The sequence below is a fragment of the Dendrobates tinctorius genome, unplaced genomic scaffold (assembly GCF_039654945.1).
Source record: "Dendrobates tinctorius isolate UK_male_01 unplaced genomic scaffold, ASM3965494v1 ptg000257l, whole genome shotgun sequence".
Taxonomy (NCBI): Eukaryota; Metazoa; Chordata; class Amphibia; order Anura; family Dendrobatidae; genus Dendrobates; species Dendrobates tinctorius.
This window is the reverse complement of record NW_027361924.1, coordinates 6,593,679-6,619,524: the sequence shown is the minus strand read 5'-3', so window position 1 is coordinate 6,619,524 and position 25,846 is coordinate 6,593,679. Positions and strand designations below refer to the sequence as shown.

The window sequence follows — 25,846 nt, the reverse complement described above, 5'->3', positions numbered from 1 at the left end:
ATGACAGTTCTGACGTGAACAGACCAGCTATACAATTATTATATATCACCAGGGTGACGCTATTTATTTGGATGTCAGTGAATTCTATTTTATGTTCCGCAGACCCTCTAGCGGAAAAGTGAGCTGGCCCACCCCGCCATCCCCGCTATCCACCCACAACCTCAGCCGCAGTGAAGAAGTTCTGTACACAGACAAAGGGTCAAAAGATCAACCAAAATAAACCAAAACCACCACACGGGACCCTGCCACTGACGGACGATGAAGGGAGGTGGACACACGCCATAGCCTAAGGCAACCTGCACCTTCTGCCAGAGCAGCTGGTAACATGTCAGCATCCCCATAAAACCAAAGAAATCCCCCGGGAAGCCAAGTGACAGTCAACGTGACTGCGAAATGGGGTTGTCACCCTGACTAAGATGACCCAAGGACTTGGGATACCTTGATTTTAGGGGAGGTGGAGTTATGCTATGGACGTCACTGGAGGCAGACGCATAGACGGTTACCCATCACCTTCATCATTTCTTAATCCTGGGAAATTCTCACAATAGTTCAACAACAGTAGTGACGATTCTTCCACCCAACCGGACAGGACTATCACCTCCATCATCCGGGAACACCCATGTAAACGCTCCACTCACCTCCGCACAAAGAACAAACAAAAGGGAAATCCATCTCTTGTCTATGTTTTTCATTGTATCAATTCCTTGTAAATAAACCATCTGAGATGAAAATGTTCACAACTGTTACCAATGATCGTTTATCACAAAGGCTTGAAAATTATTCATTCAGTATTTAAAGGCTACGTCCACCATTGAAACCCTTTAAAATTTCTCTCCACGTTTTGTGTATACAGCTCCAATGCCAACCTATGTGCATTAGACTGATGCAGCTCCTGTATCATGCTTACAGACTAATAAACACTGTAGTCAAATTCTGCAGTAATGTATTATACAGTGATCAGCCGGAAGCAGATGAAGAGAAGTCTTTGGTCAAGGCAGATTGCATAGCTCCAATTTCTCGCACGGTCATTTCAGTGTGAGCATTGCTAGAACGGAAAGAAAAATAAACGAGTTTCACAGGGAACCCCCACTGAGCTCTGAATATGCAGCTTCACAAGCAGAGAACACGCTTTACACCAGCATTTAATCCCCTTGAGGTCATTCCCTTCTTGCCCCATGGGCAGGACCTAAATCCCCTCCTCTTGCATATAGCAGCTAAAAACTCCAAATCCTAAGATGTGTTTTGGCACCATCAGATCCGGCCGAAACCCTGCTACGCATTAAGACCAAACACCGCTTTGCTACCTGGGTCCTACTAGCCATTCTATCTCCCCACCCTGGGGTGCTATAATGGATAGAGATCCTGGAGGGCATTCATCCCGTTCCAGAGATCTCAAAAATGTAACAGGTATGTGGCTAGGACGTACGGTAAGTCCATATTCTCCTTATGAAATCCTAGCTGTCTGAACAAAAGCAGTTACACCACATGGGCTCTGCAGGAGGTCTTCCTGTAGTGTGGATACTAGCTAAGCCGGTGGGAGGTTGGGTGAGTTTCTTGTTTGAAGCTATATGTGTTCGGTACATTGGGGTATCACTCCTTGAATATGTTTCTCAATTTTTTGGGGGACATAAGTATTTACATCTTCTTTGAAGCTAAGAAGGCTAGGCCACCTGCTGAGCCAGGTGTCCTGTTACAGCTACACATGTCGAAGCAGGACTGTATTGTGCTGTCATGAGGACACAAAAAAGATCTTAGATAGATGCATAAATTCAGACATAGGTTTAACCCTTTCACAAACAGAAGACCGGACACAAGACAACAATCTAGCATGGGTTTATTTCATTATCAAACATCGGCCTGAGCAAAGTCAGCAAATAAGTTAATAGGTTGATAAAGGCAAATGTGTTTAGAAAGTGCTGGTAGTGTCGGGGGGCCTGGGACCCCTGAGCCTGTCACCCCACACTTCATAGCCCTGTTGTAACATCTTACCACACCACATCTCCTTAAGATTCTCTTCTTCTCCTCCTTGGGGACCCTCTGAAGTCAGTGAGGTGGTGGCACCTGATACAACGTAGCCACTCATGGGTTACTCCTGCATATTTGGTTTTCAAGAAATGGAACAATCATGGCCCCCGGGGAGAAACGAGAGAGGTCTCGTGTCTATGAACTCGATGAGCATGGCTTGCAGGTGGGGGATTCACCTCTGTTACTTTGCCGCCACATGTCCAGGGCAGAGGAACCACTTGCAATAAGGCCAACAGGGGGCCTACAGCCCAAGTGCTAAGTAGATGAGGGTCTCCCCCGGGCCTACGGCCCAAGTGCTAGAAAGATGAGGGTCTCCCCCGGACCTACGGCCCAAGTGCTAAAAAGATGAGGGTCTCCCCCATCCCCCGATGTTATCTGGAGATCAAAGAGCTACTGTGAGACTTATTGGAAGAGTTGGTGACTCCACTAAGTTGTGAGAAGCCGCTGCAAGATTCCAGACTGGACATGGAGCCCCTGAGAAAGATGGAAATAAATATATTATTTACTGACAGCAAGCAGAGCTCCTGAAAACTGGGACGCCACCTCAGCCTACATTACCTGAAGTCTTCTGATGCCAGAACTTCGAAGTAATACATGACTTTACACTTGTGACTGGATCCCTGCAGGGACGCCAGGACGTCGTCCACCCGGGCCATGCTGGAACCGGAGCAAGGGCTGTGCATCTTCCACTGGAGGATGTAGAACCCGGGCCAACGAGTCACATGAGAGCCCTGCGGAAACATGGAGGCATCTGGGTAAGGTTCTACATGCAGAACGAATACACCTGTGTCATGTATCCTGTAGACTGTCAGGGCATGATGGGAGTTGTAGTGTTACAACAGCTGGAGATCTTTGCCTTATCTTAAAGTGATCATAGGACTTCTGCTACTCTGACATCTAGTGGTCACATACAGTAATGCAAGTGATTAGACTACAACCCCAAATATGTTTTACTTGAACAGCAACATCCGATCACAGTAAATGGGGGAAACCACGTGACCCACCTGGATGCTCTCCCCTTCTCTGCAGACCAGAGGCGCCTCCACCCTCCTGTAATCCACCCCCAGGACCCAGCTCTTATCTATGAGCTGCACATTGTTGCTGGAGGCTGTGGTCGCTGTGACCGACGCTGGATCCTTTTGACAGACCTCCGGAACCCGCTTAGAATGGAAGAGGCTGAATACGACATCTCCGCGGAGGACGTCAAAGTCCCAGGTGATCACCGACTCCACCTCGAGGATTTCAGCTGTTATCTGTGGGGACACAGGAGAGAGATGTGCGGTTAGGGGCGTCATTGCTCTACCTAAAATCTAAGAAATCATGCCATAGAGCAGTATTATATATCCAATCTATGACGTCATTAATTGTGCAGGATTATGAATGCTCTGTTATAAAAGGCAGTGTAGGGCTGTATTATTTATGTGATGCAAGGCAGTATGTAGGCACTATTGTATGAGCACTGCATGGCTGCATTATTCCGATAAATGTAAGTATTATGTAGGCACTTGTATGAGCACTGCATGGCTGCATTATTCAGATAAATGTAAGTATTATGTAGGCACTATTGTATGAGCACTGCATGGCTGCATTATTTAGATAATGTAAGTATCATGTACGTATTATGTGGCAGTACTATATGGACACTTCATGGCTGTATTATTCAGTCTATGTAAGTATTATTGTACGTGTTATGTGGAAGTACTATATGGGCACTCCATGGCTGTATTATTTAGTTTATGTATTATATGGAAGTACTATATGGGCACTTCATGGCTGTATTATTTAGTTTATGTATTATATGGAAGTACTATATGGGCACTTCATGGCTGTATTATTTAGTTTATGTATTATATGGAAGTACTATATGGGCACTCCATGGCTGTATTATTTAGTTTATGTATTATATGGCAGTATTATATGGGCACTTCATGGCTGTATTATTTAGTTTATGTATTATATGGCAGTATTATATGGGCACTTCATGGCTGTATTATTTAGTTTATGAATTATATGGCAGTATTATATGGGCACTTCATGGCTGTATTATTTAGTTTATGTATTATATGGCAGTATTATATGGGCACTTCATGGCTGTATTATTTAGGCAATCTAAACCAGGATTATGTAAGGACTTTACGCCAGTTTATTGTGCTAGAAAACTGGAGAAAACACCCTGATAACTAAAGGCCTTTATGGAGATATTATATGGGTGCGGAATGATTGAATTACTTAAGCTCTACATAATTACGTGGGCAGTGTTTGGCGGTATTATTTAGCCACACAATGTAGGTAGCCGCAGCTTTGCCCGTGGTCCTGTTTCAGCCTTACCTGACCCAATCTACCAAGATAAAGACGACTAGACATTGGCGATGGCACATAGGTAATGGAATCACATGCAGCCTGAAACTGCCTCCTGTAGGTCTCATACCTCATGTGGGGCCCCTTTGTAGATTAACGTTGAGTGGTAAATGGTTTCGGTCCACAGTCGGATGTGATCAGACATCTCGGCATCGTCATCGGATTGATACAGTGATTTGGGGACCAGGCCTCCCTCTGGAATGTTACACTGCCGTATACAACATGTGGACACGTCATACACACAGAAAACATATTGCAGCTAAAAGTAACAATAGAAGAGGGTCAATGATGGATCTGGCTATGTAAATTAGCTGCACAAGCAGAGCTGCAGTGTAAAGCATGGTGGAGGTGAAAGAATTTCAAACAATGCAGCTGAATTAACGCCAGATTATTTAACTTAAATTTTGCATTATTGTAAGTAACGTCTCACCATGCACTCTCCGCCAAGAAAATCTGGGACGACCTCCTTATCCAAATAATCAGAGATGCCGCCGGGTCCTTGGTAATTATTGCCGCTATAGATCAGAAATTTTCGCCGAGAGTTCTCATTGATGAATGGGCTGATCTGGAAGACAAGGTTCTGGTGAGACTGGAGAGGAGCTGGCAAGGAACAGGACCAGACTTGGAGAGGCTGGAGCAGAGCTGCCGAGAAGCAGGACGGGACTTAGGGTAGGGGCCGGACAGAAGCTGCTGAGAAACAGGACTGGACTTAGGGTAGGGGCCGGAGAAGAGCTGCCGAGGAACAGCACTGGACTTAGGGTAGGGGCTGGAGAAGAGCTGCCGAGGAGGGGACTTAGGGTAGGGGCCAGAGAGGAGCTGCTGAGAAACAGGACTGGACTTAGGGTAGGGGCTGGAGAAGAGCTGCCGAGGAGGAGGACGGGACTTAGGGTAGGGGCCAGAGAGGAGCTGCTGAGAAACAGGACTGGACTTAGGGTAGGGGCTGGAGAAGAGCTGCCGAGGAGCAGGACGGGACTTAGGGTAGGGGCCGGAAAGGAGCTGCTGAGAAACAGGACTGGACTTAGGGTAGGGGCTGTAGAAGAGCTGCCGAGGAACAGCACTGGACTTAGGGTAGGGGCTGGAGAGGAGCTGCTGAGAAACAGGACTGGACTTAGGGTAGGGGCTGGAGAAGAGCTGCCGAGGAGCAGGACGGGACTTAGGGTAGGGGCCGGAGAGGAGCTGCTGAGAAACAGGACTGGACTTAGGGTAGGGGCTGTAGAAGAGCTGCCGAGGAACAGCACTGGACTTAGGGTAGGGGCTTGAGAGGAGCTGCTGAGAAACAGGACTGGACTTAGGGTAGGGGCTGGGGAAGAGCTGCCGAGGAACAGCATTGGGTTTACGGTAAAGGCTGGAAAGGAGCTGCCAAGGATTAGGACTGGACTTAGGGTAGAAGCTGGAGAGGAGCTGCCGAAAAACAGCACAGGACTTAGGGTAGACGCTGGAGAGAGGCTGCTGAGAAATAAGACCGGACTTAGGGTAAAGGCTGGAGAGAGGCTGCTGAGAAGCAAAACCGGACTTAGGGTAGAAGCTGGAGAGGAGCTGCCAAGGAACAGCACCAGACTTAGGGTAGAGGCTGGAGCAGAGCTGCCCAGGAACAGGACCGGACTTAGGCTAGAGACTGGAAAGGAGCTGCTGAGGACCGGACTTAGGGTAAAGCCTATGGGTTATCTCACCAATGTCCAGAGAACGGGAAAGACTCTGGGGGCCCGAACTATCAGCAGCCGACCCAAGGTCTCGGGATAATTAGCCTCCACTACCTCTATGATTCGCAGCAAGGCCTTCACACCAGGCCTCCACAAGTGTCTCATGTTCAGCCCTTCCAGGTCTACAAGACAGGTCCATGACCTAGGGGTATAATATAGCATAATATATTAGAGTGTGACGTAATAATATAATGTAACGTAATAGGTTAGAATACCACTGCCTCCTACTAACCTGATGGGGGAGCTGAACAGGTGGGTGTTCTCCTCACACCGTCTCTGCCCTTCCTCATTAATGGACAGGACCTGTTGTATAGAGAATATGTTTCACCAAAGTCCACTCTACAGATTACAAAGGAGGAGGCTGTATGAGATCAGACACTCACATGACGTAAGATGGCCTCTTCCCCCACTGCTTTTAACAGTCCCTTGGTGTCTATCTGTCCCAGACGCAGGATATATAGAGGACGGCCATCTTTAAATTAAATGGAAATTGTGTCACTTGCAGTACCTCCTTTCACCACTGCTCGTAATAATGTCCATAGAGATTAATGCAACAGCGCCCCCCCTCCCCAGCTGTAATCTATGACATCTAAGTCATATACACTGCTCATAAAATAAGGGGACACTTAAACACAGTGTAACGTCAAGTCAATCACACTTCTGTGAAATCAATCTGTCCAGTTATGAAGCAACACTGATTGTGAATTGATTTCTCCTGCTGTTGTGCAAATGGAACGGACAACAGGTAGAAATGATAGGAAATTAGAACGACACTCCCTATAAAGGAGTGGTTCTGCAGGGGGTGACCACAGACCATTTCTCTGTTTTCATCCTCTTTGGCCGTTGTTTTGATCACTTTTGCATTTTGCATTGCTTTCACCCCTAGAGGTACGTACAGGTAGCATGAGGCAGTGTCTACAACCCACAGACGTTGCTCTGGTAGTGCAGCTCATCCAGGATGGCACATCAATGTGAGCTGTGCCAAGAAGGGTAGCTGTATCTGTCAGCACAGTGTCCAGAGCATGGAGCAGATACCAGGAGACAGACCAGTACACCAGGTGACATGGAGGGGGCCATAAGAGGGTAACAACTCAGCAGCAGGACCGCTACCTCCTCATTTGTGCAAGGAGGAGCAGTACCAGAGCCCTGCACAATGACCTCCAGGAGGCCACTAACATCCATGTCTCTGCTCAAACTGTCAGATAAAGACTCCATGAGGGTGGTATAAGGGCCTGACATCCACAAGCGGGTGTTGTGCTTACAGCCCAACACTGTGCAGGGCCATTTGCATTTTACAGAGAACACAAAGATTGGCAGATTCAACATTGACGCCCTGTGTTCTTCACAAATGAGCGTAGGTTCATACTGACCACGTGACAGAGTCTGGAGACACCGCAGAGAATATTCTGCAGCCTGCAACATCCTCCAGCATGACCGGTTTGCCAGTGGGTCAGCAATGGTGTGGGGTGGCATTTCTTTGGAGGGCCGCACAGCCCTCCATGTGCTAGCCAGAGGTAGCCTGACTGCCATTAGGTGCCGGGATGAGATCCTCAGACCCATTGCGAGACCACATGCAGGGGCACTGGGCCCTGATGCATGACAATGCTAGGCCTCATCTGGCTGAAGTGTGTCAGAAGTTCCTGCATGATCAAGGCATTGGTGCTATGGACTGGCCCGCCCGTTCCCCAGGCCTGAATCCAATCGAGTACACTGGAACATCATGTCTTGTTCCATCCACCAACGCCACGTTGCACCACAGACTGTCCAGGAGTTGACTGCTTGCGAGCAGGACCCTCATTCCTCTTGGTATCTGTTATGATCTATGTGATTATTGTTATGCTGTAATTTCTATTGTCTGTACAAGTCCCCTCTGAAATGTAAAGTGCTGCGGAATATGTCGGCGCTATAGAAATAAAATTTATTATATTATTATTATATTATTATTGACTGATGCTTTAATCCAGGTCTTATAGAAGATATCTCAGGACAACATCCACCACCTCATCAGGAGCATGCCCAGCTGTTGTAGGTAGGTAGTAAAGGCACGTGGAGGCCACACCCACTACTGAGCATCATTTCCTTGTCTTGAGGCATTTCCACTGAAGTTGGATCAGCCTGCAATTTGATTTTGAGTATCATTCCAAATCTAGACCTCCATAGGATATTATTTTTTATTTACATTAATCATTTTTATGTTTTATTGTTCTCAACGCATTCCACTATGTAGTGAATAAAGATTTGAAACTGGAATATTTCATTCAGTGATATCTAGGCTGTGGGATTTTAGTGTTCCCTTTTTTTTCTTGAGCAGTGTATATTATCCCCTAGAAATAAGATATCTAGTTAATGAGGGAGGGGGCAGATGATGGTCCGACCGACCTCTGTCATGGTAGTGCCATCCACCGGCGTAATACTCTTCCAATATTGGAGGTGGATGCCATGTCTGGAGGATGTAGTCCACTTGGTATTGCTTCCGCCAGGACAGAGACTGGCAGAGCATCTCTCTAGCTTTTTCCATGTTAAAGTCCCGGGCCCGGAGGAAGCGCAAGATATGTTCATCTTTTGGGATCTGAACAATGAAAATTGGCAGAAAGTGTCTATGAGTCGAAAAATGGCTAATATTGGGGGGGAGGCGCATGTCGGGTGTGATGAGCATGACATACCTTGCCCTTATGGGTTTCTTGTAGCCACTGTCGTAGGTGGATGAGAGTGCTCTTCTGCAAGGGGGTGAGGTATCCCAGATAGCGCTCAATATACTCAGACTCCAATTTATCACCTGGAAAAAACGGAAAACATTGCAATAAGTCTACTACGATGAAGCTGTCACTGTCAGCCATATTAGCTGTCATGGAGATGCTTTTCTATCAAACGGTCACCCACAGGGGGTTTTATCCCTTTCATGGGTTCTTCAGTTACTACAGTGGAGGCATAAAGCCTACATTTACAATTAGTGTGTAAAGGTAGTGGATCCATAAAGTTACATCTTGGGTGCGATCTACAGATAATGTTTCTATAGTGTCCTCCTGTATACAGTATATAGGCAGTGGCTATATAAAGTTACATTGTGGGTGAGATCTATAGATGATGTTTCTATAGTGTCCTCCTGTGTACAGTATATAGATATTGGCTCTATAAAGTTACATCCTGGGTGAGATATATAGAGGACATTTCTATAGTGTCCTCCTGTGTACAGTATATAGGCAGTGGCTAGATAAAGTTACATTGTGGGTGAGATCTATAGATGATGTTTCTATAGTGTCCTCCTGTGTACAGTATATAGATATTGGCTCTATAAAGTTACATCCTGGGTGAGATATATAGAGGACATTTCTATAGTGTCCTCCTGTGTACAGTATATAGATAATGGCTCTATAAAGTTACATCCTGGGTGAGATATATAGAGGAAGTTTCTATAGTGTCCTGTGTACAGTATATAGATATTGGCTCTATAAAGTTATATCCTGGGTGAGATATATAGAGGACATTTCTATAGTGTCCTCCTGTGTACAGTATATAGATATTGGCTCTATAAAGTTACATCCTGGGTGAGATATATAGAGGACATTTCTATAGTGTCCTCCTGTGTACAGTATATAGATATTGGCTCTATAAAGTTACATCCTGGGTGAGATATATAGAAGAAGTTTCTATAGTGTCCTCCTGTGTACAGTATATAGATATTGGCTCTATAAAGTTACATCCTGGGTGAGATATATAGAGGAGGTTTCTATAGTGTCCTCCTGTGTACAGTATATAGATATTGGCTCTATAAAGTTACATCCTGGGTGAGATATATAGAGGAGGTTTCTATAGTGTCCTCCTGTGTACAGTATATAGATATTGGCTCTATAAAGTTACATCCTGGGTGAGATATATAGAGGAAGTTTCTATAGTGTACTCATGTGTACAGTAATAATAATAATAATAATTTTATTTCTATAGCGCCGACATATTCCGCAGCACTTTACATTATAGAGGGGACTTCTACAGACAATAGACATTACAGCATTCCAATAAACACACAGATCAAAACAGATACCAGGAGGAATGGGGGCCCTGCTCGCAAGCTTACAGTCTATAAGGAAAAAGGGAGACACGAAAGGTGGATGGTAACAATTGCTTTTATTGTTTGGACCAGCCATAGTGTAAGAATCGGGTGTTCTTGTTGCTGCATGAACCAGTTAACAGTCTAAATATGTAACAGTACAGACACAGAGGGCTGCTAAATGCATAAAGCATGTGAGAACATGATGCGAGGAACCTGATTATGGTAAATATTTTTGAATGAGCCACACACAATTAGATTAATGTGTTGAGGCGATAGGCCAGTCTGAACATATGCATTTTTAGGGCAAGCTTAAAACTGTGGGGATTGGGGATTAATCGTATTAACCTGTGTAGTGCATTCAAAAGATTTGGTGCAGAACGTGAAAAGTCTTGGAGACGGGAGTGGGAGGTTCTGATTAATGAGGATGTTAACCTCAGGTCATTAGCAGAATGGAGGGAGTGGGTAGGGTGGTATACTGAGACAAGGGAGGAGACGTAGGGTTACTGAGCCATGGAGGGCTTTGTGGGTGAGAGAGATAAGTTTGTACTGGATTCTGGAGTGGATGGGAAACCAGTGTAAGGACTGGCACAAGGTAGAGGCATCGGTGTAACGGTTGGTGAGGAATATGATCCTACAGTACATAGGTAGTGGCTCCATAAAGTTATACGTATCTGGGGTGACGTGTATAGATGACGTTTATATAGTGTCTCTCCTGTGTATGGTATATAGGTAGTGGCTTTATAAAGTTATATCCGGGGTAGATGTACAGAGGACGTTTCTATAGTGTCCTCCTGTGTACAGTATATAGGTAGGTGAGATCTATAGATGATGCTGCTATATCCTCCCCTCATGTGCACATTTACACACTAATACGGATGTTTCCTTCACATTTAGCTGGTACCCACGGCCTCCGCTCTTCTGACTCACCGTCCTGTTCCGATGCCGGATTATGTCCCGCGGTCTCTGCTCGGGGCTGCACTGGTGCAGAGGATGCATCTGTCTCAGTCGTGGGAACCTCAATACTGCAGAGGTGTCCGCTGGTTGCATTTCTTGATACATGGTGGTATCCTCCTGGTGCTCCAGGGGTCCATCGGGGGATGTGAGTGATGCCCTGAGATATCAGCTCATTCAAGTAAAATTCAATGACCTCCTTACCCTGTAATTTACAGTGAGAGGACACGACATAAAATCCCCGATCTCCTGTCACCACTTACATAACTCCAATATAATGAGCGATAACTCAGGAACACCTGATAGATCTGACTCATTTTACAAGAGTGCAGTGTAGTGGCTGACGTGGCCACTAGGGGAGCAGTTCCATTAGTTACATGTACAGACACTGCACCATTCTAGATGCAATTTGCCCCTGAAATACACCTGACCGCAGGCAGGGGGCGTACTCACCCTCTTTATGTTGGCAGTGTATTGCTTCATTGCAATCTTTTCCACCGTGCTCTCAAAACCGAAGAAAGATTTGATGTCAAGAGAAGCCGACTGCTCAAAACACGTCCACTCCTCGTTGTCGGGATGAACCTAGAACCCAAGAACATGCGCCCGTTACATGGCTGCCAGGGCTTGCAGATCTACTGGACACAACCACTCAGGTATTGCATTTCTATTCCTCTGCTTGCTGTCAGTGAATGTAAGCTGAAACCCTAGTGCAATAGGTGCAGAGGAGCTCCTCCAAGATGGACAGTTATAAGGATGGGAGGATGTCATAAAGGTTCAGCTGAAATCACCGCCCGCCCCACCAATAGCTCCACTGCAGTTTTAGGGCCTGCGGGATTTATAATGAATTCTCAGTACAAAGACGGCCGCGGTGCCTGATTCACATGCGCTGAGTAATCTGGCAGCTGGGGGGCGCTCTGCATCAGTATGTCCTGGCAGATGGGACATGGATAGAACAGGATTCTGCTGCAGGTTCTACATAGGGTGTGATTAGCCATGACGCCACATGAGGGCGCTGCTGTCTGCATTTATGGGAAAAAAAAGTTACAGGTCGGATCTGGACAAAATCCCAAAATCTGCTCAGAGATTTTGAGCCCTTGAGTCGTCCTTTCCTTTTCAAGGATGTTAAGTAGTTAAGTAATCTTTTTAGCTGCTGCTTAGTCATTTCTGGTTATGGGAAAGCTGGGTGAGGACGACCGTGTCTGCCATTACGGCTCTCATGGGACTCGTCACCTTGCTTTTTCCAAGATCTCTGGGTTTACCAGGAGACAAGACACTGAGCAATAAGATAAGCTATAAAACCTCATCCCCTCTTCATACCTTTTCTTATAATTTCAAGTAAACTGCCATATAGTGCCAAATAAAAACTACCGCGCCATACAGCGTACAAATACAATAACCCGCTAACAAGCCTGGATAACAGTGAACCAATTTTATATGACGCCATCTTAAAAAGTCTCAATAATTCCAACATGTAGTGCACAAAGAAAAAGCCAGCATAACACCGCCATATACAGCACAAATAACATAATACACCCTTGCAGTGCCATCTTAACCCTACAATTTAGAGAAAAAAATAATCAAATACATAATAACCTATAGAAAAAAACACCATAATACCACCATATAAAACTAACAATAAATCATAATTACTAAAAAAAACCTCATAATACCGCCACACAATGCATAATCCATGAAAAAGCCCACATAATACAACCAAATATACATATAGTATACAAATACATAATAATCCAGTAAAGAGTCTACAAAATACCGCAATATACTGCACAAACAATATATAATATTCCCTTACACAGCCCAGAGAACACCGCCATATACTGCACAAATAATATGTAATAATTAAAGAGCCCACATAGTACTGCCATATACTGCACAAATAATATATAATAATCCCTTACACAGCAAAGATAATACCGCCATATACTGCACGAACAATATATAACAATCCCTTAAAGAGCCCACATACTGCTGCCATATATTACACAAATAATATAATGATCACTTATACAGCCATTATAATACTTTCATATACTGAACAATATATAATACTCCCTTACACAGCCAACATAATATCGCCATATACTGCACAAATAATATATAATAATTCCGTACACTGCCCAGATAATACTGACATACACTGCACTAACAATATATAAAACCTTTTGAATAATATAAATAATAATACCACCATAGACTTTGCTCTATCGGGTAAGATTATACAAGGGAATTGCTATTTTAGCGGTTTTCTGATACAGACTGCTAGGCTTCCTGGCCCTTTAAGATTGAGACCATCGCCTCCAGACTTCATGGTCCCTAATTCCTTACATTCTGTGACGTCTGAAGGGGACAAGTGGAGGCAGGAGACAAATATTCCAGATATGATAAAAGGGTGACAACTCCCGATCGCTGGTATTTCTGCTCCAGGACCGGCACACGCTCCCCTCAGCCAGAAGCCGGATCTACCGTATGGCTGCCCCCTGTGGCTGTATGGGGGTCTAGATAAGCAGTGTCATACGTTGTGGCCACCGCACAGTGTTTCTAGACTCCTGAGAAAGAGCGTGACGGAGTGAGGCGAGGAGGCGGCACGTACAGAGTAGCTGCAGGTCTCGTTCACCAGGACCCGGGTGGAGAAGGTCTCGTTGTGAGCATCGATGAGCAGCGTGCGATCCGTCCAGTTCAAGGTGTTCTTCTGGATAAAATAAACGTATTCCACACCGGCAATCTGTAATGTAGAAGACGCATCATACTATAATGGAGGACCGGGGTGGTAACACAAACTTCTGGTAAAGGGACAAGAGTAAGAGAAGCCAGTATGTCAGTAGTAGGGCGGTAGTATGAGGGTAGTAGGGGTCTGTAGTATGAGGAGAGTAGTATGAGGGTAGTAGGAAGTCTGTAGTATGAGGAGAGTAGTATGAAGGTAGTAGGGGGTCTGTAGTATGAGGAGAGTAGTATGAGGGTAGTAGGAGGTCTGTAGTATGAGGAGAGTAGTATGAGGGTAGTAGGAAGTCTGTAGTATGAGGAGAGTAGTATGAAGGTAGTAGGAGGTCTGTAGTATGAGGAGAGTAGTATGAGGGGAGTAGGGGTCTGTAGTATGAGGAGAGTAGTATGAGGGTAGTAGGGGGTCTGTAGTATGAGGAGAGAAGTATGAGGGTAGTAGGGGTCTGTAGTATGAGGAGAGTAGTATGAGGGGAGTAGGGGTCTGTAGTATGAGGAGAGTAGTATGAGGGTAGTAGGAAGTCTGTAGTATGAGGAGAGTAGTATGAGGGGAGTAGGGGGTCTGTAGTATGAGGAGAGAAGTATGAGGGTAGTAGGGGTCTGTAGTATGAGGAGAGTAGTATGAGGGGAGTAGGGGTCTGTAGTATGAGGAGAGTAGTATGAGGGTAGTAGGAGGTCTGTAGTATGAGGAGAGTAGTATGAGGGGAGTAGGGGTCTGTAGTATGAGGAGAGTAGTATGAGGGTAGTAGGGGGTCTGTAGTATGAGGAGAGAAGTATGAGGGTAGTAGGGGTCTGTAGTATGAGGAGAGTAGTATGAGGGTAGTAGGAAGTCTGTAGTATGAGGAGAGTAGTATGAGGGTAGTAGGGGGTCTGTAGTATGAGGAGAGAAGTATGAGGGTAGTAGGGGTCTGTAGTATGAGGAGAGTAGTATGAGGGGAGTAGGGGTCTGTAGTATGAGGAGAGTAGTATGAGGGTAGTAGGAGGTCTGTAGTATGAGGAGAGTAGTATGAGGGGAGTAGGGGTCTGTAGTATGAGGAGAGTAGTATGAGGGTAGTAGGGGGTCTGTAGTATGAGGAGAGAAGTATGAGGGTAGTAGGGGTCTGTAGTATGAGGAGAGTAGTATGAGGGGAGTAGGGGTCTGTAGTATGAGGAGAGTAGTATGAGGGTAGTAGGGGGTCTGTAGTATGAGGAGAGAAGTATGAGGGTAGTAGGAGGTCTGTAGTATGAGGAGAGTAGTATGAGGGGAGTAGGGGTCTGTAGTATGAGGAGAGTAGTATGAGGGTAGTAGGGGGTCTGTAGTATGAGGAGAGAAGTATGAGGGTAGTAGGGGTCTGTAGTATGAGGAGAGTAGTATGAGGGTAGTAGGGGTCTGTAGTATGAGGAGAGTAGTATGAGGGGAGTAGGAAGTCTGTAGTATGACGAGAGTAGTATGGGTAGTAGGGGGTCTGTAGTATGAGGAGAGAAGTATGAGGGTAGTAGGGGGTCTGTAGTATGAGGAGAGAAGTATGAGGGTAGTAGGGGTCTAGTATGAGGAGAGTAGTATGAGGGTAGTAGGGGGTCTATAGTATGAGGAGAGTAGTATGAGGAGAGTAGTATGAGGGTAGTAGGGGGTCTGTAGTATGAGGAGAGTAGTGTGAGGAGAGTAGTATGAGGGTAGTAGGGGGTCTGTAGTATGAGGAGGGTAGTATGAGGGTAGTAGGGGGTCTGTAGTATGAGGAGAGAAGTATGAGGGTAGTAGGGGGTCTGTAGTATGAGGAGAGAAGTATGAGGGTAGTAGGGGGTCTGTAGTATGAGGAGAGTAGTATGAGGGTAGTAGGGGGTCTGTAGTATGAGGAGAGTAGTATGAGGGGAGTAGGAAGTCTGTAGTATGAGGAGAGAAGTATGAGGGTAGTAGGGGTCTGTAGTATGAGGAGAGTAGTATGAGGGGAGTAGGGGGTCTGTAGTATGAGGAGAGAAGTATGAGGGTAGTAGGGGGTCTGTAGTATGAGGAGAGTAGTATGAGGGGAGTAGGAAGTCTGTAGTATGAGGAGAGAAGTATGAGGGTAGTAGGGGTCTGTAGTATGAGGAGAGTAGTATGAGGGGAGTAGGGGGTCTGTAGTATGAGGAGAGAAGTATGAGGGGAGTAGGGGGTCTGTAGTATGAGGGGAGTAGGAAGTCTGTAGTATGAGGAGAGAAGTATGAGGGTAGTAGGGGTCTGTAGTATGAGGAGAGTAGTATGAGGGGAGTAGGGGGTCTGTAGTATGAGGAGAGAAGTATGAGGGTAGTAGGGGTCTGTAGTACGAGAAGGGTAGTATGAGGGTAGTAGGGGATCTGTAGTATGAGAAGAGTACTGTGAGGGTAGTAGGGGGCTTGTAGTAGGAGGAGTATGAACAAAATCTGGCACTCTTTCAAAATGCAAAAAATTAAAGTTTATTCAAGTGAAGCAATCCCCCAAAACTTGTGTAACGTTTCGGTCACATAACTTGGACCTTCATCAGACAGATTGCTACAGGTTGTTTAGCTTCAATGTAAGGCAGCACAGTGTGAGTAGTGGGAGTAGACCCTATGTAAAACGCTAAGGAGAGTAGTATAAGGGTGGTAGGGGGTCAGTATTATGAGAAGAGTAGTATGAGGGTAGTAGGGGTCTGTAATATGAGGAGAGAAGTAGGAAGGTAGTAGGGGTCTGTAGTATGAGGAGAGTAGTATGAGGGTAGTAGGGAGCTTGTAGTATGAGGAGGGTAGTAGGGGTCTGTAGTATGAGGAGAGTAGTATGAGGGTAGTAGGGAGCTTGTAGTATGAGGAGGGTAGTAGGGGGTCTGTAGTATGAGGAGAGTAGTAAGAGGGCAGTAAGAGAATAGTAGTTCCCGTGGGCCTCACCACTAATTCCCTACATGGGAAGCAAGCTCATGATTTTCTGGTCACCTTTTTAAGCAGCCGCGGGGCATCCACATTGAGCTTGCAGCTCCGCTCCACCACATGTAGTGACCCGTCCTCACTCCTGTGCTCATAGATGATATCACTGCCGATGAACACGGGGATGAGCGGGCAGGTAGGGAAACGTTTCTCGTAGGCCTGCGGGAAAGAAAGCAGCAAAGATCACCAGAAAATTAAAGTGACTTTTGCTTATTTGTTACGTGATTAACAAAAAAAACACCACAAGAGACGGCACTCTACCTCTACCAGGCCTACTGATGCAACGAGGCCTGCTGGGACGTGAATGGGGCAGCTAGTAGGCCCAATAACGCCAAATCTTATTTCCACCATGTCCCACCACCCATCTTGGTTGCCTTGTTGGGGGCTTTTGATCAGTCATGTCCATATGAGGTCTGATAAAGAGGTAAAACGCTGATCTCGTCCGCTGCCTCCAGGCTTTTTTTGTGATCTGTGATTTCATTCATCTTGGTGGCAGCTGCCTGGCATTGGTTGCTAAAGATAAAGGTTGTTTTTACGGTATTTCAATTTATTTTGTTGTATGAATGATTGGCGGACTTATGAACACTAAAACCCATACTGATGACAAGACAGTGCCTACATGACCCTAAAGTAGCCTGTATTGTGTTCTGTGGTTGAGGAGGAAAATCTGATGTCATCATGCCATAAAATGGATAACAAAAATAGGTAAAGAGCCTGTCTTCACCATCAAAACTAAGGTGCTACAGGGCTCCGTATCAGCACACACTACCTCTTAGCTTCAACCAAAAATTCCTTGGTCAATGAAGTTACTATGAGAAGAGAGTCACGGGACTCCAAGCCAGTAGTGACCGGGGCAATGTAAAAGTCTAAAACTAAGCTCAATCCTAGTCCTAAACCTAACCACTAGTACCAAACCTAAGCCAATCATTAGCCCTAAACCTAACCCAAGCCCTTACCCAATCCCTAGTCCTGAACCTAACCCAATCCCTAGCCCTAAACCTAACCCAATCCCTAGCCCTAAACCTAACCCAATCCCTACCCCTAAACCAATCCCTATCCGTGAACGTAACCCAATTCCTAGCCCTAAACCTAACCCAATCCCTAATCCTAAACCTAACCACTAGTACCAAACCTAAGCCAATCATTAGCCCTAAACCTAACCCAAACCCTTACCCAATCCCTAGTCCTGAACCTAACCCAATCCCTAGTCCTGAACCTAGCCCAATCCCTAGCCCTAAACCTAACCCAATCCCTACCCCTAAACCAATCCCTATCCATGAGCTTAACCCAATCCCTAGCCCTAAACCTAACCCAATCCATACCCCTAAACCAATCCCTATCCCTGAGCTTAACCCAATCCCTAGTCTTAAACCTAACCCAATTCTTAGCCCTAAACCTAACCCAAACCCTTACCCAATCCCTAGCACTGAACCTAACCAAATCCCTAGCCCTAGTCCTAAACCAGTCCTTATCCCTGAAACTAACCCGATCCCGAGCCCTAAACGAATCCCTATCCCTGAACCTAACCTAACCCAATCCCTATCCCTGAACCTAACCCAATCCCTGGCTCTAAACCTAATCCAATCCCTATCCCTGAACCTAATTAGGCTTAGAAAAAGTTTATAAATATAAATGCAGTTGTTAGTGAACAGTGAAGGCAGTATTAAATCACGTGTTGCCTGCATTATGTGCACTGCCCTTGAATCAATACTGACATTTATCAGCTGCTCATCCTTTGCCATCTTAGTTTCTGCCTATGCAGAGTGCAGCAACCGATGACAAACACATCTAGTCTACTACAATTTTTTATAAGCAGCTTTGGGCAGGAACTCACTGCACCACTCCAAGAAGGACCAGGTGCCAATCAGTTGACAGTGGTGGTGATGGGGGTGAAATTTTGCACCCCTATAAACTTTGGTGCCTGTAGCAACTATCCCCCATGCTACACCACTGTGCCAAGCTCCCGATGATGACAATTTCATATCTCACTTCTAATCTGACACACAAAACCCTCATCGAATAGATCTGGGCATTCACGGGACCATCAACTGCACGCATCCCATAGAGGCCAGAGTGGTCTAAGGTTGGGGATCTCCAACACATTCAGCTCCGAGAGACAGTCGCGAGCCACGTTCTATGCAAAGAAATCGTACAAGCTCCAGGAGTGCCCCCTTATAAAGTAATAATGATCCTTCAGTGCCCCCTTAAAAATAATCATGCCCCTTAACAAGACATATTGATCTGTGTACCCTTTTTAAAGTGATAACGAGGATACTCCAGATGCCCCCCTTGGTGTATGCCAATACAGCTGAAAGAAGAGCTTGCATGGGCACACTGCAAGCCACGGGTTGGGGACCCCTGGTCTATGGGGTCTCTGGAAAGGGGTCATGGGTCCAAGGGTTTCCATTCTCCCACGATGGGTCTTAGTGACCTCAACCACAGGGAGGCAATGGGTTAAAGAGAAGTCGCCAACTCTCACAAAACATTCCGCAAGTGCCGATCCCACCATGGACATTCCTCCGATGAGTGGAGATAACGACTGATGAAGACTCGGAGGAGTTTTGGGAAGTTACTACTCAACAAACCGTTAAGTGATGGTGTCTGACGCCTGTGAACACCGCAGACCTGCGTCCCTCCTCCCTCCGGGATCACTGCTCACTATGGAAGTCATTATGGACACAGCTAGACACATTAGTGGCAATGCCGGGGGCATAACCGGACCAACAGGACAGAACGAGCCGAAATATATAATTTCCTGGTCGAAATATTATAATGATACTCAGAAAGGCTAGGAGCAAAAAAAAAACAAAAACATGCAGAATACAAATTATTTACTTTGGATGGAGGAACCCTTTAATTGTTTTGGAATCTTTGCTTCTTGTTCTTTGGCGATTTCCCCCTTTTGATGCTGTTTATGAATGTGATACAGAGCGTATACACGGAGATCTTGGTGAGCAAATTACTCAATACAGGGTAATGAGCGCAGAAAAAAACTCACATCATAATGGACTCCAGTATGAGAAGGGGGTCTGTAGTATGAGGAGAGTAGTATGAGGGTAGTAGGGGGTCTGTAGTATGAGGAGAGTAGTATGGGGGTAGTAGGGGTCTGTAGTATGAGGAGAGTAGTATGAGGGTAGTAGGGGGTCTGTAGTATGAGGAGAGTAGTATGAGGGTAGTAGGGGGGTCTATAGTTTGAGGAGAGTAGTATGAGGGTAGTAGGGGTCTGTAGTATGAGGAGAGTAGTATGAGGGTAGTAGGGGGTATATAGTATGATCAGAGAAGTATGAGGGTAGTAGGGGGTCTATAGTATGAGGAGAGTAGTATGAGGGTAGTAGGGGGTCTGTAGTATGAGGAGAGTAGTATGAGGGTAGTAGGGGTCTGTAGTATGAGGAGAGTAGTATGAGGGTAGTAGGGGTCTGTAGTATGAGGAGAGTAGTATGAGGGTAGTAGGGGGGTCTATAGTTTGAGGAGAGTAGTATGAGGGTAATAGGGGTCTGTAGTATGAGGAGAGTAGTATGAGGGTAGTAGGGGGTCTGAAGTATGAGAAGAGTAGTATAAGGGTAGTAGGGGGGTCTATAGTTTGAGGAGAGTAGTATGAGGGTAGTAGGGGGTCTGTAGTATGAGGAGAGTAGTATGAGGGTAGTAGGGGGTCTGAAGTATGAGAAGAGTAGTATAAGGGTAGTAGGGGGGTCTATAGTTTGAGGAGAGTAGTATGAGGGTAGTAGGGGGGTCTATAGTTTGAGGAGAGTAGTATGAGGGTAGTAGGGGTCTGTAGTATGAGGAGAGTAGTATGAGGGTAGTAGGGGGTCTGTAGTATGAGGAGAGTAGTATGAGGGTAGTAGGGGGGTCTATAGTTTGAGGAGAGTAGTATGAGGGTAGTAGGGGTCTGTAGTATGAGGAGAGTAGTATGAGGGTAGTAGGGGGTCTGAAGTATGAGAACAGTAGTATAAGGGTAGTAGGGGGGTCTATAGTTTGAGGAGAGTAGTATGAGGGTAGTAGGGGGTCTGTAGTATGAGGAGAGTAGTATGAGGGTAGTAGGGGGTCTGAAGTATGAGAAGAGTAGTATAAGGGTAGTAGGGGGGTCTATAGTTTGAGGAGAGTAGTATGAGGGTAGTAGGGGGTCTGTAGTATGAGGAGAGTAGTATGAGGGTAGTAGGGGGGTCTATAGTTTGAGGAGAGTAGTATGAGGGTAGTAGGGGTCTGTAGTATGAGGAGAGTAGTATGAGGGTAGTAGGGGGTCTGAAGTATGAGAAGAGTAGTATAAGGGTAGTAGGGGGTCTGTAGTATGAGGAGAGTAGTATGAGGGTAGTAGGGGGTCTGAAGTATGAGGATAGAAGTATGAGGGTAGTAGGGGTCTATAGTATGAGGAGAGTAGTGTATGGGGTTTATATTATGGAGAGTAGTATGAAGGTAGTAGGGGGTCTGTAGTATGAGGGTAGTAGGGGGGCCTATAGTATGAGGAGAGTAGTATGAGGGTAGTAGGGGTCTATAGTATGAGGAGAGTAGTTTGAGGGTAGTAGGGGGGTCTATAGTTTGAGGAGAGTAGTATGAGGGTAGTAGGGGTCTGTAGTATGAGGAGAGTAGTATGAGGGTAGTAGGGGGTCTGAAGTATGAGAAGAGTAGTATAAGGGTAGTAGGGGGTCTGTAGTATGAGGAGAGTAGTATGAGGGTAGTAGGGGGTCTGAAGTATGAGGATAGAAGTATGAGGGTAGTAGGGGTCTATAGTATGAGGAGAGTAGTGTATGGGGTTTATATTATGGAGAGTAGTATGAAGGTAGTAGGGGGTCTGTAGTATGAGGGTAGTAGGGGGGTCTATAGTATGAGGAGAGTAGTATGAGGGTAGTAGGGGTCTATAGTATGAGGAGAGTAGTATGAGGGTAGTAGGGGGTCTGAAGTATGAGGAGAGTAGTATGAGGGTAGTAGTATGAGGGTAGTAGGGGGTCTGAAGTATGAGGATAGAAGTATGAGGATAGTAGGCGTCTATAGTATGAGGAGAGAAGTATGAGGGTAGTAGGGGGTCTGTAGTACAAGGAGAGTAGTATGAGGGTAGTAGGGGGTATATAGTATGAGGAGAGAAGTTTGAGGGTAGTAGGGGGTCTATAGTATGAGGAGAGAAGTATGAGAGTAGTAAGGGGTCTGAAGTATGAGGAGAGTAGTATGAGGGTAGTAGGGGGGTCTATAGTTTGAGGCGAGTAGTATGAGGGTAGTAGGGGGTCTGTAGTATGAGAAGAGTAGTATGAGGGTAGTAGGGGGTCTGAAGGATGAGGACAGTAGTATAAGGGTAGCAGGGGGTCTATAGTATGAGAAGAGTAGTATGAGGGTAGTAGGGGGTCTACAGTATGAGAAGAGTAGGGGTCTATAATATGAGAAGAGTAGTGTATGGGTAGTAGGGGGTTTATAGTATGGAGAGAAGTATAAGGGTAGTAGGGGTCTGTAGTATGAGAAGAGAAGTATGAAGGTAGTAGGGGGTCTGTAGAATGAGAAGAGTAGTATGAGGGTAGTAGGGGGGTCTGAAGTATGAGGATAGAAGTATGAGGGTAGTAGGGGTCTATAGTATGATGAGAGAATTAGGAGGGTAGTAGGGGGTCTGTAGTACGAGGAGAAAAGTATGGGGGTAGTAGCGGGTCTATCGTATGAGGAGAGAAGTATGAGGAGAGTAGTATGAGGGTAGTAGGGGGTCTATAGTATGAGGAGAGAAGTATGAGGGTAGTAGGGGGTCTGTAGTATGAGGAGAGAAGTATGAGGGTAGTAGGGGGTCTATAGTATGAGGAGAGAAGTATGAGGGTAGTAGGGGGTCTATAGTATGAGGAGAGAAGTATGAGGGTAGTAGGGGGTCTGTAGTATGAGGAGAGTAGTATGAAGGTAGTAGGGGGTCTGTAGTATGAGGAGAGTAGTATGATGGTAGAAGGGGGTCTGTAGTATGACGAGAGTAGTAGGATGGTAGTAGGGGGTCTGTAGTATGAGGAGAGTAGTAGGACGGTAGTAGGGGGTCTGTAGTATGAGGAGAGTAGTATGAGGGTAGAAGGGGGTCTGTAGTATGAGGAGAGTAGTATGAGGGTATTAGGGGGTCTGTAGTATGACGAGAGTAGTTTGAGGGCAGTAAGGGGTCTGTATGAGAAGAGTAGTATGAGGGCAGTAAGGGGTCTGTAGTATGAGGAGAGTAGTATGAGGGTAATAGGGGGTCTGTAGTATGAGAAGAGTAGTGTGAGGGTAGAAGGGGGTCTGTAGTATGACGAGAGTAGTTTGAGGGCAGTAAGGGGTCTGTAGTATGAGGAGAGTAGTTTGAGGGTAGTAGGGGGTCTGTAATATGAGAAGAGTAGTGTGAGGGTAGTAGGGGGTCTGTAGTATGAGGAGAGTAGTATGATGGTAGAAGGGGGTCTGTAGTATGAGGAGAGTAGTATGAGGGTAGAAGGGGGTCTGTAGTATGAGGAGAGTAGTATGAGGGTATTAGGGGGTCTGTAGTATGACGAGAGTAGTTTGAGGGCAGTAAGGGGTCTGTAGTATGAGAAGAGTAGTATGAGGGCAGTAAGGGGTCTGTAGTATGAGGAGAGTAGTATGAGGGTAATAGGGGGTCTGTAGTATGAGAAGAGTAGTGTGAGGGTAGAAGGGGGTCTGTAGTATGACGAGAGTAGTTTGAGGGCAGTAAGGGGTCTGTAGTATGAGGAGAGTAGTTTGAGGGTAGTAAGGGGTCTGTAATATGAGAAGAGTAGTGTGAGGGTAGTAGGGGGTCTGTAGTATGAGGAGAGTAGTATGATGGTAGAAGGGGGTCTGTAGTATGAGGAGAGTAGTATGATGGTAGAAGGGGGTCTGTAGTATGAGGAGAGTAGTATGATGGTAGAAGGGGGTCTGTAGTATGAGGACAGTAGTTTGAGGGTAGTAGGGGGTCTGTAGTATGAGGAGAGTAGTAGGACGGTAGTAGGGGGTCTGTAGTATGAGGAGAGTAGTATGAGGGTAGAAGGGGGTCTGTAGTATGAGGAGAGTAGTATGAGGGTATTAGGGGGTCTGTAGTATGACGAGAGTAGTTTGAGGGCAGTAAGGGGTCTGTAGTATGAGAAGAGTAGTATGAGGGCAGTAAGGGGTCTGTAGTATGAGGAGAGTAGTATGAGGGTAATAGGGGGTCTGTAGTATGAGAAGAGTAGTGTGAGGGTAGAAGGGGGTCTGTAGTATGACGAGAGTAGTTTGAGGGCAGTAAGGGGTCTGTAGTATGAGGAGAGTAGTTTGAGGGTAGTAGGGGGTCTGTAATATGAGAAGAGTAGTGTGAGGGTAGTAGGGGGTCTGTAGTATGAGGAGAGTAGTATGATGGTAGAAGGGGGTCTGTAGTATGAGGAGAGTAGTATGAGGGTAGAAGGGGGTCTGTAGTATGAGGAGAGTAGTATGAGGGTATTAGGGGGTCTGTAGTATGACGAGAGTAGTTTGAGGGCAGTAAGGGGTCTGTAGTATGAGGAGAGTAGTTTGAGGGTAGTAAGGGGTCTGTAATATGAGAAGAGTAGTGTGAGGGTAGTAGGGGGTCTGTAGTATGAGGAGAGTAGTATGATGGTAGAAGGGGGTCTGTAGTATGAGGAGAGTAGTATGATGGTAGAAGGGGGTCTGTAGTATGAGGAGAGTAGTATGATGGTAGAAGGGGGTCTGTAGTATGAGGACAGTAGTTTGAGGGTAGTAGGGGGTCTGTAGTATGACGAGAGTAGTATGAGGGTAGTGGGGGGCTGTAGTATGTGAACAGTACTATGAAGCTAGTAGGGGGGCTGTAGTATTAGTTGAGCAGTATTGGTGTAGTATAGACCTATAGTATGAGATGAGTAGCTGGCGATACTGTATATGGGATCTCTCGCACCGCACACTTCTCGCTGAACACCACACAGTTAAGCAGCTCTGTGTAATCCAATTTACAGTTGCTAAAAATATAACTTTTGCGAGGAGCGGAAGGTAAGGTTATAACGTTCCCCTCAAGACAAAGATACCGGTATTATGGTCACATTGTGGTATAAGGCTTATATATAGAACCCGGAGAGCTAACAATAGGGACACTGGATTCTGGGGTAACATAGGGGCCACATAGCGGGCCGGTACAGAGCACTATGTAGGTGTATAGCCTCCCGCTGCAGCTCTACGTCCTGCAAGTAACTACACCTGTAAACTACCTAGTTATGGTGCGGAATAAGTGACGGGGATAACGTGGCTGACAGGTCAATTCTGTGGGGGGAAGGCGCTGTGCGGCACTTCTTATCTTACAGGACCAGTGTTTTTCCTGCTTGTTGAATTTGTCACCAAGACAAACTATTATTAGTATACAGCTCCCCAAAGCATCATGTGTCACCCGCTATACCACTCACAGTAACAATACCATAGACGTAAAAAAAGACATCTGACGGCAAAGGACGACCCGTCATATGTGGAGACTGCAGTAAATCATAACTACTGTACCATTACATACAAAATACTATAAATTTAATTCAATTCAATTCAAAGACGCTTTATTGGCAGGACTAAATACACAGTGTACAAAAGGGAGTAGGGATAGGGACTGTAGGAATGTTGGGTAGGGGCTGTAGGAAAGGTGGATGGGGCAGATCCAGGATGGGGGCTATAGAAGTCCATGGCATAGGGAAGGTGGATGGGGGGATGGGGGCAGATCCAGGATGAGGCTATAGAAGTCCATGGCATAGGGAAGGTGGATGGGGGATGGGGGCAGATCCAGGATGGGGGCTATAGAAGTCCATGGCATAGGGAAGGTGGATGGGGGGATGGGGGCAGATCCAGGATGGGGGCCATAGAAGTCCATGGCATAGGGAAGGTGGATGGGGGGATGGGGCCAGATCCAGGATGGGGGCTATAGAAGTCCATGGCATAGGGAAGGTGGATGGGGGGATGGGGCCAGATCCAGGATGGGGGCTATAGAAGTCCATGGCATAGGGAAGGTGGATGGGGGGATGGGGGCAGATCCAGGATGGGGGCTATAGAAGTCCATGGCATAGGGAAGGTGGATGGGGGGATGGGGGCAGATCCAGGATGGGGGCTATAGAAGTCCATGGCATAGGGAAGGTGGATGGGGGGATGGGGGCAGATCCAGGGTGGGGGCCATAGAAGTCCATGGCATAGGGAAGGTGGATGGGGGGATGGGGGCATATCCAGGATGGGGGCT

At 46.2% G+C, this 25,846-nt stretch overlaps 2 protein-coding genes across 11 annotated transcripts in view; one reads left to right on the top strand and one right to left on the bottom strand.

The window, feature by feature from the left end:
* LOC141069170 (syntaxin-binding protein 4-like) overlaps positions 1–746 on the top strand; it is a 50,574-nt gene extending 49,828 nt beyond the window's left edge. For all 3 annotated transcript variants that reach the window (XM_073558562.1, XM_073558564.1, XM_073558563.1), the window contains exon 22: positions 103–746. In XM_073558562.1, coding sequence (XP_073414663.1) covers positions 103–220 — 118 coding nt within the window. In that variant the 3' untranslated portion in view covers positions 221–746. The remainder of the gene's footprint in view (positions 1–102) is intronic.
* Positions 747–1,817: 1,071 nt separating this feature from the next.
* Positions 1,818–25,846, bottom strand: part of SEC14L5 (SEC14 like lipid binding 5) — a 129,248-nt gene continuing 105,219 nt past the window's right edge. For all 8 annotated transcript variants that reach the window (XM_073558558.1, XM_073558556.1, XM_073558553.1 and 5 more), the window contains 14 exons: positions 16,717–16,866; positions 13,691–13,822; positions 11,536–11,664; positions 11,059–11,287; positions 8,747–8,859; positions 8,463–8,652; positions 6,467–6,555; positions 6,316–6,386; positions 6,054–6,225; positions 4,814–4,948; positions 4,454–4,591; positions 3,030–3,278; positions 2,584–2,756; positions 1,818–2,499 (listed from right to left, as the gene is read on the bottom strand). In XM_073558558.1, the coding sequence (XP_073414659.1) occupies positions 2,397–2,499; positions 2,584–2,756; positions 3,030–3,278; positions 4,454–4,591; positions 4,814–4,948; positions 6,054–6,225; positions 6,316–6,386; positions 6,467–6,555; positions 8,463–8,652; positions 8,747–8,859; positions 11,059–11,287; positions 11,536–11,664; positions 13,691–13,822; positions 16,717–16,866 (2,073 nt within the window). In that variant the 3' untranslated portion in view covers positions 1,818–2,396. The remainder of the gene's footprint in view (positions 2,500–2,583; positions 2,757–3,029; positions 3,279–4,453; positions 4,592–4,813; positions 4,949–6,053; positions 6,226–6,315; positions 6,387–6,466; positions 6,556–8,462; positions 8,653–8,746; positions 8,860–11,058; positions 11,288–11,535; positions 11,665–13,690; positions 13,823–16,716; positions 16,867–25,846) is intronic.